The sequence below is a fragment of the Terrapene carolina genome, unplaced genomic scaffold (genome assembly GCF_002925995.2).
Source record: "Terrapene carolina triunguis isolate 2854851 unplaced genomic scaffold, T_m_triunguis-2.0 Scaffold142, whole genome shotgun sequence".
Lineage (NCBI taxonomy): Eukaryota > Metazoa > Chordata > Testudines > Emydidae > Terrapene > Terrapene triunguis.
Window position 1 is genome coordinate 2,331,996 of NW_020664493.1, and position 12,747 is coordinate 2,344,742.

General features: G+C 38.3%; 1 protein-coding gene across 2 annotated transcripts in view; it reads right to left on the reverse strand.

Annotated features, from left to right (window-relative positions):
- LOC112117655 (vacuolar protein-sorting-associated protein 36) overlaps positions 1 to 12,747 on the reverse strand; it is a 25,386-nt gene that overhangs the window by 5,179 nt on the left and 7,460 nt on the right. Inside the window, exons 4-12 of one of the 2 annotated variants that reach the window (XM_026653646.1) lie at positions 11,307 to 11,421; positions 10,593 to 10,682; positions 8,651 to 8,737; positions 4,049 to 4,081; positions 3,854 to 3,931; positions 3,168 to 3,302; positions 2,073 to 2,102; positions 1,313 to 1,377; positions 295 to 379 (exon numbers count right to left, since the gene is read on the reverse strand). In XM_026653646.1, the coding sequence (XP_026509431.1) occupies positions 295 to 379; positions 1,313 to 1,377; positions 2,073 to 2,102; positions 3,168 to 3,302; positions 3,854 to 3,931; positions 4,049 to 4,081; positions 8,651 to 8,737; positions 10,593 to 10,682; positions 11,307 to 11,421 (718 nt within the window). Of the gene's footprint in view, positions 1 to 294; positions 380 to 1,312; positions 1,378 to 2,036; positions 2,103 to 3,167; positions 3,303 to 3,853; positions 3,932 to 4,048; positions 4,082 to 8,650; positions 8,738 to 10,592; positions 10,683 to 11,306; positions 11,422 to 12,747 lie in introns of both variants that reach the window. The other variant, XM_026653645.1, reaches the window with a different exon arrangement.

The following is a 12,747-nucleotide window of genomic DNA, read 5'->3' on the forward strand; positions in this document are numbered from 1 at the left end:
GGGGGGGAAGAGGACACGACGGGACGGGACGGACATGCGGGGTTTTTCACATCCCTAAGCGATGTAAGTTAGAGTGACTTAAGTGGTAGTGTAGACCTGCCCTAAGATGAATGTGTGTACAGCTCTCTGAAGATGAAAAATGCTATTTAAGTACAAAATATTGTTTTAGGATTTTGGAAGTGGAAAATTTTGTATTTCAAAAGCTCAAAAGGAAATCCTGTACCTCAAGTTTTACACCTAATGTGTCTAAGTTTCCCTACAGACAGATTACTGGAGGAAATGAAGTTCACATACTGTCTCTAAAGCAGAAGCCACCATTTCCTCTTCATTGTGGGACTGGAGCTCAATCACCATTACACCGCTGTCAAATAGACGAAGCCTAAAAATCAAAGGGAAAAGACCAAAAAAACCCAAATCTGCAAATCAACAACGGAAAAATGTGTGTATTTTAGCAGTCTCTTAGTTTCATACATCTAACGTGATAACATGTCAACCAATCTATTGTAATAACTAAAAGAAAAAAATTGAAAAAGCGAAACTGAACATAAAAATCAACTGCTGAATCTTCACAAATGAAAACAGAAGAATAATTAACTGAACAAAGTGAACAAAGATATTAGCGATGCACCAAAGTGGTTTTATTTTCACATCCTGAAAATATACGTTTGGCAGATAAAACCCCAGGAACTTAAATTGTATTTTTTAGGGATCACATAATTTAGTTTTGCATGAAACATAAGTAAATTCTGTTCATGCTGTAAAACAATGGTGGACATATGTATGTGTTAGTGTTATTAACTGCACCTGAAGAAAGACCCTGTGAAACTATTTCTGAAGGTCACATCTGTGGAAAGGAAGGATGGTCCAATAGGTAGGGTGCAACTCTGGGACATTAGAAATCTGGGTTCAATTCCCTCCTCATTACCTGTGTGACCTTGGGCAAATAACTTAGTTTCTCAGTGCCTCAGTTCCTCATTCCTAAAATGGAGGCAATCCTTACCTATCTCACAGGGGTGTTATGAGGATAAACATATATTAAAGAGTGCAAGGTGCTCACAAAGTACAGCAAGAGGGTCCTTGTAAGTTGGATCAACAGACAAGTGATGTTTATGAACTTAAAGGAAATTACATAGGAAATTGAATGAATACTGACTGACCTCTTAGAAGATTAAGTAACACACAGAAATAGGTTCACATTTTACATTAAAATGGATTTTGGAAGGTAAGGCATTTCACAAGACTGTGTCTGTGCAAGGGACTCAAGGGTCCACAGTTGACAATTTATTTAGAAATGCACATGAAGGACTCTTACCTTAGGGGTAATTTCAGTGCCACTAGCATCTTACAAGCATTTACTAAATCTTCTGGAGAGAGCAACTATTTAAAAACAAGAACATATTTACTCACATTTTACATGTTAAATACACAGTATATCACACACACACACACACAGAAGCAAAACAGACAACTACAGATGAAAAAAATAACAGAACAAGCAACGATGTAGTGCAAGATTGCATTTTCACCTTTCATCTTCCCCTCCCCCCCATCCCATGTCCTGCAGCCTTCTCTCACCCTTACACTCCATTTTCTGTTCTCTTCTTATTCTTCTCTACATTACTCTGTTCATGACTTCTCTCTTCAGGTAATTTATTTGATTACTGGTTACCCCACCCCCTTTTATTATTTCTGTGTCTGTCCCTCCTGTTATTTTGCCTGTTTTTGTATGTTTCATTTTCTTATGCTAGCTCTCATCCTCCTTTATTGGTACTACAGGAGTGGCACATCAGAATGACATACTATGGAAGATGGCTAAAGATTAAATATTAGCAGGGGGAGGGAGAAGGGAAGGGAGAACCTCCCCCCCCCCCCCCCCCCCAAGCTCCATTTTCCATTACAAGAACAGCAATTCATCCATCATTTTAAGTAGTTGGACTGCATGTGGTGGACAGTTAAAGATTTGTTTGACACTTCTTTCTTTAAAGTACCTTCTCAAGCAGATTTTGTCAAAGAATACCACAGAATCAGTCCCTTACCTCCAATCCCCGAGCCCGGTTTACCAGACAATACACCTCTGTAAGTGACATTATTCCCCCTCGTTCCTGTGGAAACATGAGGCCAATAAGTGAAATAGTATTAACCTAGAACACAGAGCACACTATTTTGCATATAATAAAACATTTGGATGGATGAAAGTTTTAAGCAACACGTGACATATTAAAGCAGAGAAGATAAACTATGAGCTTGATTTAAAAGCCTACACAGACAAGACCAATGATATCTAAAATATAGGTCAGTGTTCAAACTGTAATTTTCTTTAATAATTTCAAATTGCAGAATACTAATTCTAAAATTCAAGAATTGTGAATTATTTCAAGGTTAAAATACACGTTAGAGTAAAAGTACATGGAATTTCATTATATTAAATCTATTAACCAATTTATCAAGCTTCTGTTTTTCGAACTTACAGGGTCATAATGTAAGGTAAAAAAATCTAAAGAGATAGTATGTGAGTTTCACATACATATTGAATGTGCACATTCTTTTTCAAAGAGGCAAGCTTCAGATAAATTAAAAACTGAAATTTTATTCAATTAAATAGAAAAATTGATAATAAAATCTGTATAGTAGCCAGCATTATAGCAGTGATATATATGAAGTTTACATTGAAACTGTTATTTGTAGGTTTCAGAGTTAGCAATCCATTGTGCTTAATGGGGCTGCTCATACTTTTGAGTCAAGGAAGACAACTCTTAATTGGTTTATGGATTATTCATTTATTCAAAGTTAGCATTGCAACCATATAGATCAGAAACATATTTTTTAAAATAATAGCTTAGATTCAGAAGCACAATTCTGTGGCAAGGGGTAAATTCTGTAGCCACAGTCACCAGGAAAAGAGACTGCTAATTCAGACCTATGAAGAACTATCACACAAACTCTGTTATGTGGAAGATGAGAAATCATTACTGCAAATATAAATTCCCATAATTCCTTTTAGATCTTTCTGCTGAGAAAGAGAATAAATGTTCTTAAAAGCTGAATTGAAGGTTGCATTACTGAAGTCTTAGATCTTGAAAAGAGACATTGTCAAGGTCCATGATACTGAAATGCATTGCATTAAAAACTCATCTACATGCACAAAAAGAGTATCTCAGGTGCTTTACCTCTAGTGGTGCCTGTAGTATTCCAGCTAGTTGTTTTGCCAGTTGCATATGGTAATGTGTGCCAGATCCATGTGTTTCCCTGGTAACTGGGTTAGCTATACCCATGCTCAACAGATAAGACTTAAACCTGATAGTCTACATAAAAAGAAAAGTAAGTTGCATCAGTCATTTCACAGTTCTATTTTTAAAAAAATCTTTTACACTTTTATTTTTATAGTAGACTTCAATGCCTTTTGGGAGATTTGAAAAAACACAATGCCAACTATTGGGCAGAATATAAATTTATCAAAATGGTGGCAAGCTGTACACAAGTCTTCAGAAATTTATAAGGGACACTGAAATCTCCAAAAGAAAACCAGAAAATTGTCGTCTTCTAGTTAATGGAGCCAGCATTTCTGACCCCTTTTAAAGTAAACTAAGTGGGGAAGAGACATGCACATCCTGTAATCACTTCATACTAGTTATTTTTGAAACAAGGTCTCAGACGGACAGACTGTCTTCTCTCCCCACTGCTCGGATATATTGTATCAAGAAAGCTTTTCATTAAATAAAAGTTAAGAAACAACAGGACATTAGTAAAATATTATTTACTTACATTATGAATATCATCACAATAGCTGTTTAGTTTACACAGTGATATTTCACAAAATACTTTTTTGTCAAATCCAGAAAGAAAGCATATTTACCTCATCTTCCGTGATGTCACCTTGTTTTTCTTTAATTTTGTTAGCTATTGATTTGGATAACTCCACCATTTCCTTAGCCTACCAAAACACACACAACTATGTCAGATTTCAGCAGTGTATTCAGACATGTTGGTTAAAAGTTAGATAACTGGTATAAATGTAGATAGATGTGCTGGTAAATGTCACATCCCATACCTTTTCCATTAACTTGCTGAGATCTTCAAAAGCCTAAAATGAAAAATTGACATTATAATATAGTCTGCCTAAAGAAATTAAATGAAGTAATTTTTCCAATGATCTTCCCAAACTCCAAGAATTCTGAACAATATTAGGGCACCTAATGCTTTAGACCAGCATGTTTTCATTTCAAACTGTTTAGAGTTTGAAATTCATGCTCTGGTTTACAAACAGGCACTTTTCCTTCCCAGAGAGCTTATAATCAAAATCAGACAAGACAAGGACAACAGAAAGTATACAGGAAAATAAAACAATTCTATGGTTTCCTGCATGGAACACACATACTAATTTCTACTTAATACTGATTTACAAAATGTAAATAACAGAGCTGGGAGATAAAGTACTGAGAGTTGAAATAAATTAAATTAATCAAGTTTACCCCTTCTTCCTAAAAACATTAGGTGTATTTTTTTATTCATACCTATATACATACATACACACATACATACATACATACATACACACACACACACACACCAATAATCTAATTTTGGCCAGTGGAGAGCCCACAGTACAACTGTGGAAATGCTCATAGTGACATCACAATTCTGTCTTTATCAGTAGGCGTTGCTAAGATAGCAGGCAAGATCACAGTTTATTTGGAAATAACAAGGGAGATGGATTGCTAGGTTCGTTTCACACCACTCTGAATTGACAAGACATAAAGCTTTGAAAATTATTTGTGGGGAAAATTTATGCATCCAAATACTTGATTCTCAGAAGCAATTAGGTACATAGATGTCTAACTGAGCTAAATTATGCTGACACAAAACAAGATCCCAATTAAGGCTTGTTTGAAATCAGGCTTATGAGATGGATTATTAGATAAAAGGTACCTGTGATATAAGCCGTACTTGCTAGATCTGATAAAAGCAGGGGGAAATTAAAATATTTCTATAAAGTATCAGATTTTTACTACAATGAACTTTTATGGAACTTTTCCACAAAAACATGTAAAATTTTGGATTTCCATCACAGGACAATGATTTATTTCAGGATTTTTAAAATACAAGTTACTTTAATAAAGCTGTGACGTCCTCAAATATAAAAATTGCTATATGGAGCACGTAACACCAGATAAGCCTTTCACTTTTTTCATATTTTATTTCAACAATAAAATACAAACAAATGCTCTCAGTGTGTTAACAAGTAAGCAGACTTACAATTACATAACAATGACCACCCAGCAGCATAAAAATAATCATACACATGAAAAAAGTGAATTTAGCCTGTCAATATATCAATGCCACAGAAAGGCACTTTTACCATCTCAGGGACATACCCTCAACCCTCCTTCAAAATCTCTCTAATAAATGGCTTTTGCAATGTGTCCAGGTGGTCACTAATTTAGATTATTTTGGACCAAGTGTGTGTGTGAATGCATGTGGGGAGTCCCAGAACCCTAGAACCATCACAGCTAGATCCGTGAGGGCAGCACCTCCCTTTTATAAAGAGGGCAACCCAGCTAGAACACCTCTACAGACCGCAAATGTAGCCAGCCTATGGTCCCAAGCTATCAACGATTTAATAGTCTAATCTGAAGGTAACAAAAGCATGGCTTCTATTTAATTTAAAGATCTACGCAGTAGACTCTTGATAATCCTGAAGAAGAGTTCTGTGTGTAACTCAAAAGCTTGTCTTTTTCACCAACAGAAGTTGGTCCAATAAAAGATATTACCTCACCCAGCTTGTCTCTTGCTAGTCCACATACAATAACTCCTCACTTAACGTTGTATTTATGTTCCTGAAAAATGCGACTTTAAGTGAAACCAGTTTCCCCATCAGAATGACTGTAAATGGGGGGGTTAGGTTCCAGGGACACTTTTTTTTTGCCATACAGTACAGTACTATAGTTGGGAGGTGCCCCCGCCTTACCCCACACAGGCACAGCCCACTGGCACTGGAGACAATGAGGCAGGTAAGGAGGCTGAAGGTGCTGTAGGCTAGGAGAAGCATGTTGCGCAGCAGCAGCGGCAGCTTCCCCTACTCTGCAAGCACCAGGGGCGGGGGGCTCAACCCTCAGCCCACCCACGCCACCCCTTCCCCCAAGCCCCCACCCTTAACCCGCCTCTTTTTCCCTCCCCCCCTTTACTCCGCATGCTGCGTCCTCGCTCCTCCCCCTCCCTCCCCTGCCTCTTGCCCGCGGCAATCACGGCGCGCAGGTTCCCCCTCCCTCCCCTACCTCCTGAACACCGCAAGCCAGCTGATTGCCACGGGCAGGAGGCAGGGGAGGGAGGGCGGAGGTGCGCCGCATCCTCGCTCCTCCCCCCTCCCTCCTGCCCGCGGCAATCAGCTGGCTTGTGACATTCAGGGGGCAGGAGGGAGCAGGGAGGAGCGAGGACTTGGTGCGCAGGCTCTCCCCTCCCTCCCCTTCCTCCTGCCCCTGGCAATCAGCTGGTTTGTGGCATTCGGGAGGCAGGCGAGAGAGGGGGAGCCTGCGTGCCGAGTCCTCGCTCCTCCCCTCTCCCTCCTGAACACTGCAAGCCAGCTGATTGCCGCGGGCAGGAGACAGGGGAAGGTGCTGATCCGCGGGGTCTGCCGGTGGGCGGGAGGCGTTGTGGGGGGGGGGGGCGTAGGGGAGCAGATGGGGGGCTGCCAGCTGTGGATAAAGCAGGCAGCCAAACGACGTTATAGCGAAGCATTGCACAACTTTAAATGGAGCATGTTCTGTAATTGAGCAGGGACGTAAGATCGAAACAATGTTAAGCGAGAGGACGTTAAGTGGGGAGTTACTGTAGTCAAATGACAATCATTCCCCATACATCTTGGCAAAAATTTAATATGGAGTGTTAAAGAAATTATAATATATTCCCATAGAATAATGAATTACCATTGTCAGAGCACAGATATTTGTGATACAGTGTCTTTTCTTTTAAAAGTATTTGTTGACATACTTGATAATTTGCCAAATTCAGTAAATTCATAATGTGTCTCTCAGGCACTAGCATGAATTAAGGAGCTTCTACCATATTGAATTTTAATATCAACAAACAAAAAGTTTTTATATCTAGGCTTTTACTGGTTTAACTCCAATCTCAACAACATGCATGAAAACATCACCCATTAAAAAAAAATCCTTGACTTAGCTAAATAAATAGCATGTTGTGTATAGTTCCTCCTCTGACCGATTCACTCAGGGCAGGCCTGGAAACAAAGGGGAATGTGCACACACCTAACAGGAACTTCCTCAGATAAACAAAAGGCTACAGAACTGGATTCTTATCAGCAGCGAACAGCAGATGCAGGAAACCTTTTCGTGGAACCCAGGGCACCACTTTTGAAATTAAGTCATTTATAACATTTAAAGCTGGGGGAAGGCAGGATTTCACAAATCACGTTTTTCCTTTGCTCATACAACTCACACAAATGGATTTCTTTTACTCTCTGACAAAGTCAGTGAGGAAAAAATAACCAGACAATACCTTTTGAATTATATACACAAGTAACTTCATTCATTACCTGCTTCATAAATAGGCGGAAAAACAGAGCAAACAATTAAAAAAAAAAACACCTTTAATGCTAGTAATAATTGAAAGATCACAGTAAAAGTGTTCACAAAGCAGGTACAAATTTCCTGTAAACTGGATCCGTGAGGTCTTTTTTTTATTTTGCAATGTTGTGATACAAACAGTTGCCATCTGAATGAATCTGTTATAGTTAATTTATGAGGATTTCTTGATGTTTCAAATCCATCTCTATTACTGTGACAAAACCGGTATAATCTTCTCTTTATTTGCAATCTCGGGATTGCTCCATTAGATATAGTGTCGAAAGCAGTGTTTCTCAGCTACTGGTCTGTGGACCAGTGCCAGTCCCTGAGATCTCCCTGACATAGTTGAGGAAGGCAGCAAGCCAGTCACTGTATCAAAAAGGTTGAGAAACACTGGTCGAAAGGATTTTAAGGAGAGGAAGAGAATGAGGTGGGGAGGGGAGGAATAAGCTTCTGTTGTACATGTAATATCTCAAATTCAACTATGGGACTGTTTTGGGGAGAAGCGGTTGTTTTCTCTTTGGCCAATATTTTTGCAGAAATTACTGTGACATCTGATTATTGAACACTTTGCCATGCATAATTATAAACTCAAATTAAAATTTAAAAATATGAATTTCTGTTAGATACATTTACTGTGTAATCATTATTTACATATATACAACCCCTTTGAACAATACACCTGGTAAATGAATACCTAATCTTCAACTGATCCATAATTAGACCTGCTAAGAGAATAGTCTTATTGGACTGGTCCCTTTCTGTAGAAGGCTCTTTGTTCTGCTTCCCCCGATGAAAGGCCATTGAACTTTGCCTTTCAACTGTATTGAAATCCATAAACCCAGAAAGCATTTGGCGCCAATGAATGTCCTTCTTGAAAGGGAGCATTTAAATGAAATATTCTTAAACACCTGGGATAAGCCAGTTAAACAGACATAACTGTAAGTTACACACATGTAATCGGTTCAGAGTTTTAAAACTCTCTACAATGAAACAGTAACCCGCTGCATCTAGAAGAAAAAGTCTGAGAGAATGCAGGTGGCTGACCTTGAAACTTGAGCAGTATTTACCTCAGAAATGTTTTTGTCAGTCTCTTTTCTCTTCTCTTCTAATTTCCTCTCAATACCTACAATTCCTACGGCCCTTATTCTTCCTGCCTGCAAAAGAAAATAGTTTAAAGAAAAGAAAAGGAAGGAAATGTTAAGAGTTCTCTCACCTCCCTGTGAAAGAGTTTATATTTACAACAGAGGAAAATGTCCCACAAAGAACTAAATAAAATGTAATGATTGTTAATGATCTACAATACATCTAATTTCCTGAATAACATTCCTTAAATCAAGGTCATAGTTTATCTATAACAACTTTTTACAAATAATAAAAATACACTGAATATAGATTTGCTACAGAATACTACATGACAAACACGCTATTTAAACTGTTAGTATAATGATATAGAACATAGCATCTCTTGTATGATAGACAGACAGTAGATATAAGCTGGGATGCTCAAACTGACGCTTCCCTAGTCTAACTGGAGCAAGCCTAGAGGTAGAGCATTTTCAGTGAGGATCCTGGACTTAGGAAGCTGTTCTCCCCATTGTTCCATCACAGTCTGAATAGGTTTCCCTGAGGGGAGATTTAGAAGGGTACGAGGTTGGACATTCACCGCATTTATTGATAGTGCGTCATACAAATAGTATGTGACACATACATGCAACATATGGGGTGATATCCTTTTACTAAATTGGAGAGTCATATGAAATTTATCAGCCTCTTCCTGGCCTAGCCTCCAGGTCTCTAACTCCACCCTCATTCTCCTTGTCCTCCCCATTGATTTTGACACTCAATAGTACTTTCCTTAAAACCTTGCAAACCCTTGAGTTTCCATCCTCTCCTGGTTCTCTCACCATCTCTCTGCTCATTCTTTTAGATTCTCCAACTCTCTGTGTTCCAGAAGTCTCAGTCCTTGATCCCCTCCTTTTCTTGGTCTACATCTTTTCTTTGGGCAATCTCAGCTGCGCACATGGCTTCAACTACCACCTTTACATAGATATGTGCAAATCTACCTTTCCATTCCTGACCTATTTCCATCCAATCTGTATTTCAGCCAGTCTCAACATCTTCTCATAGATGTCTCATGGGCAACTTAAACTTAACATTGCCAAATTCAACTCTCTCTGTCCCCTCCTATTCTCTGTCACCTTTGACAACAGCACCATCCTCCCTGCTGTAACTCATTTATATGATGGCTGTACCCAAAACGTCACCAGCAGTTTCCAAATACAGATATTCCTGAAGAGTTTATAATTTCAAAATACAGAAACAGATGAAGGAAAGCAATCTAATAGGCACACATCTTGAAGATATTCCCAATAATCAAAACTGTTCATTTAAATCATAGCTACTCACACATATGACGCACACAGGCTCCAAGCAACTATATTAAAGCAAGAGTCTAGAACCCACAAAACCAAGAAAGGGTAAAATTAAGGCTGAAACTCCATCCTTCATCTACCTTGTGTGTCTCATATTGTAGAAGTTTCTACACAGAATGTGATTATTTTACATCATGAGTTTCAATACCTAGGCATAATTAAAAGACTACAAATGGCACATCAAACCAAACACCATACTCACTCATAAATTAGAATTTCCTCGCTTCTGTGCCATTCCAAGAATATTAACTCTATTTTGAATGCATTTAACTACATAATCTAAGGGGCAGGTTCCCAATTGTATTGGAGCTCTTCTCAGATGCAGTGAGGACACCCAGCTACTCAGCCCCAGTACAAGGGAGAACTGCAAGAGAACAGCTCCAGTTTATGCCAGTGGAAAAGCAGCCATGGTGGAGTTCCACTCTGCCATGCCCCCTTTCTGACCTCAGAATGCCAGAGGTTGGGGGGAGCTGATGTAAGCGATGGCTATGTTGACAGCACAAAATGGACACAATAGACTGGAGATCTGAACCTAAGTCTAACAGACAGAAGAGAGTATCAAGGATTTAATAAGTACCTGTGGACCCCTGTTAATTTGAATGGTCTGAGACACAGGCATGTTCTCCCATCTCCTCTGTGTCATTTCTTCTGACAACCGTCTATAGAACTGCATATGTTTAAAAAAAAGTCAATCTAAGTTTTGTAGAATATTTTTGAGTATTTTTAACATCAGTGATCAACAAAACAAATTCCACTGAATATCAAATGCCATAACGTCACATTTATGCTGGACTTTTCATTTTTTAGGATAAAAAATGTTACAGCCCATGCAATCATATACATTTCAATGGTAGCTGTAACAATTGTTAGTTAAACGTGCATGATTACTTATTTCCATTCTAAACACATTTCCAGACATTCATAACTTTCCAAAACTTTCACTTAATGAGGCTGAAATTTCCAGGCTCAGTATCTGTCCAAAGGTGATTTTTTAAAAATAAATTTGAGCAATCCAGTTATTATAGATAATCTCATGATAACAGTTATTTACTGTTATCATGAGATTTTGTTAATCCAGCCATGTGGATGGAATTGCAATGGAGTAATTCCATTCATTAAGTTTGGGTTAATGCTAGTTGCTTGTGATGGTTTATTAATTGACAACAGGGCCTCCTACACACACAGTTCCACAGCAAATACTGCAAGTTTAATAGTATCATTAATACAGGGAGAGCAGAAATATTTGTGACAAAACATCCCACCTATATGATTGCACTGTATGTACACATACCTCAATCTGACCATGTTCTTTGAAAGAAAGTTTGATGTAGGAATATTTGCTGCTCTGGAACGGGCCAGGCTCTTTGTTTGAAGGAGCTGGATGAAGATGAACCACTATTTTGGCACTAAGGAAAGGTGTAGAGAGAGAGCAAGGAGGGGAAAAAAAGATATATCCCTTATTTATAAAATAATATTTCTTAATTGTGCAAGTCAGGTTTAAAAGCTTAACCTAGTTCTATATTACCTAAGCCCCCAAAAAACTAATGGTTATTTTACATTCAGAACATTTCAGATAATCCTTCAGGATTTTCATAAAAGTCAAGTACGTTAAATAACATTAATAATAGAATATAATATAAAAAAAGAATATTTTATCTCTATACTAGAATTTTCATATTAAAAATACTGTAACCCATAAAAAATATGTAAAACCGCACTAATAATAAAACACAGGTACAATCAACTCTCAGAAAGGTGATCTAGCATAAATTTTAGAAGTTCAAACAAAGATTTCTGAAAAATCAATTGAACTACAAACTGTCAAGTGGTACCTTTGATTAAGGCTTCCAACCTGCAACATAATCCCCAAAGGCTTTACAGTGATTCATAGCTGCTGCCAAAACACACTACCTTTCTCATGGAAATAAAAAGGTCTCGATATTATGTTTAACCTATCTCACCATGTGTGCCAGCAGAAGAATTTGCACATGAATTCATCCAAAACCAACATCCTAGGCTAACATATGCATGAAAGCAACATGGTCTAGAATGAAGCCCAACAGCAAAACAACTCATGAACGAGGACAGTTTAAGCAAATATAATAGCCCATCTCACTTCATCACAATAATTCTATTATTCTTGTCCAGCTTTAATAATATATCTATTTTGTCAATACTCTTATTTAGTCACGTCCTCTAGCACGAGATCTCACAAGCCCCAGTGTATGGTTCTACTGGGATAATGTCTCCCTGCAGGCTGCAGCAATTTGACCTGCTTATAACATCCAGGACACAGACATAAGCAGATGTAGACCAGACAAACTTCTTCATAAAAGCTTTATTTTTCCTTCGGTGTTAACTTCTCTCTTATTGCACACGTATCATACTGCTCTAATTATCTGTCAAGTGAGAGGGCCCCAGTTATTGGTCTCTCCTTCAGAATCAGTTAGATGGTGGTGTAAGTTACATCTGCTGAGAACTGAGCAGTATGCTCCTCTGCTGGGTTCCTACCCCCAACCAGCCTTGCAGGACACGAGACCTGGTCTGAGACCTAAATTTGAACATTAGCCTATCACCAGGCACTGCTGATTAAGTGAGATAAAACCAATTATTCATTGCTACTAAGCAGAAGACTGAATCACAAACTTAATCACTGATTACAGGGCAATTATTTAGCAAATGAAGTAACACATATACAATTTTTCATAATGACCCTCTCCCCTATTTCAGTG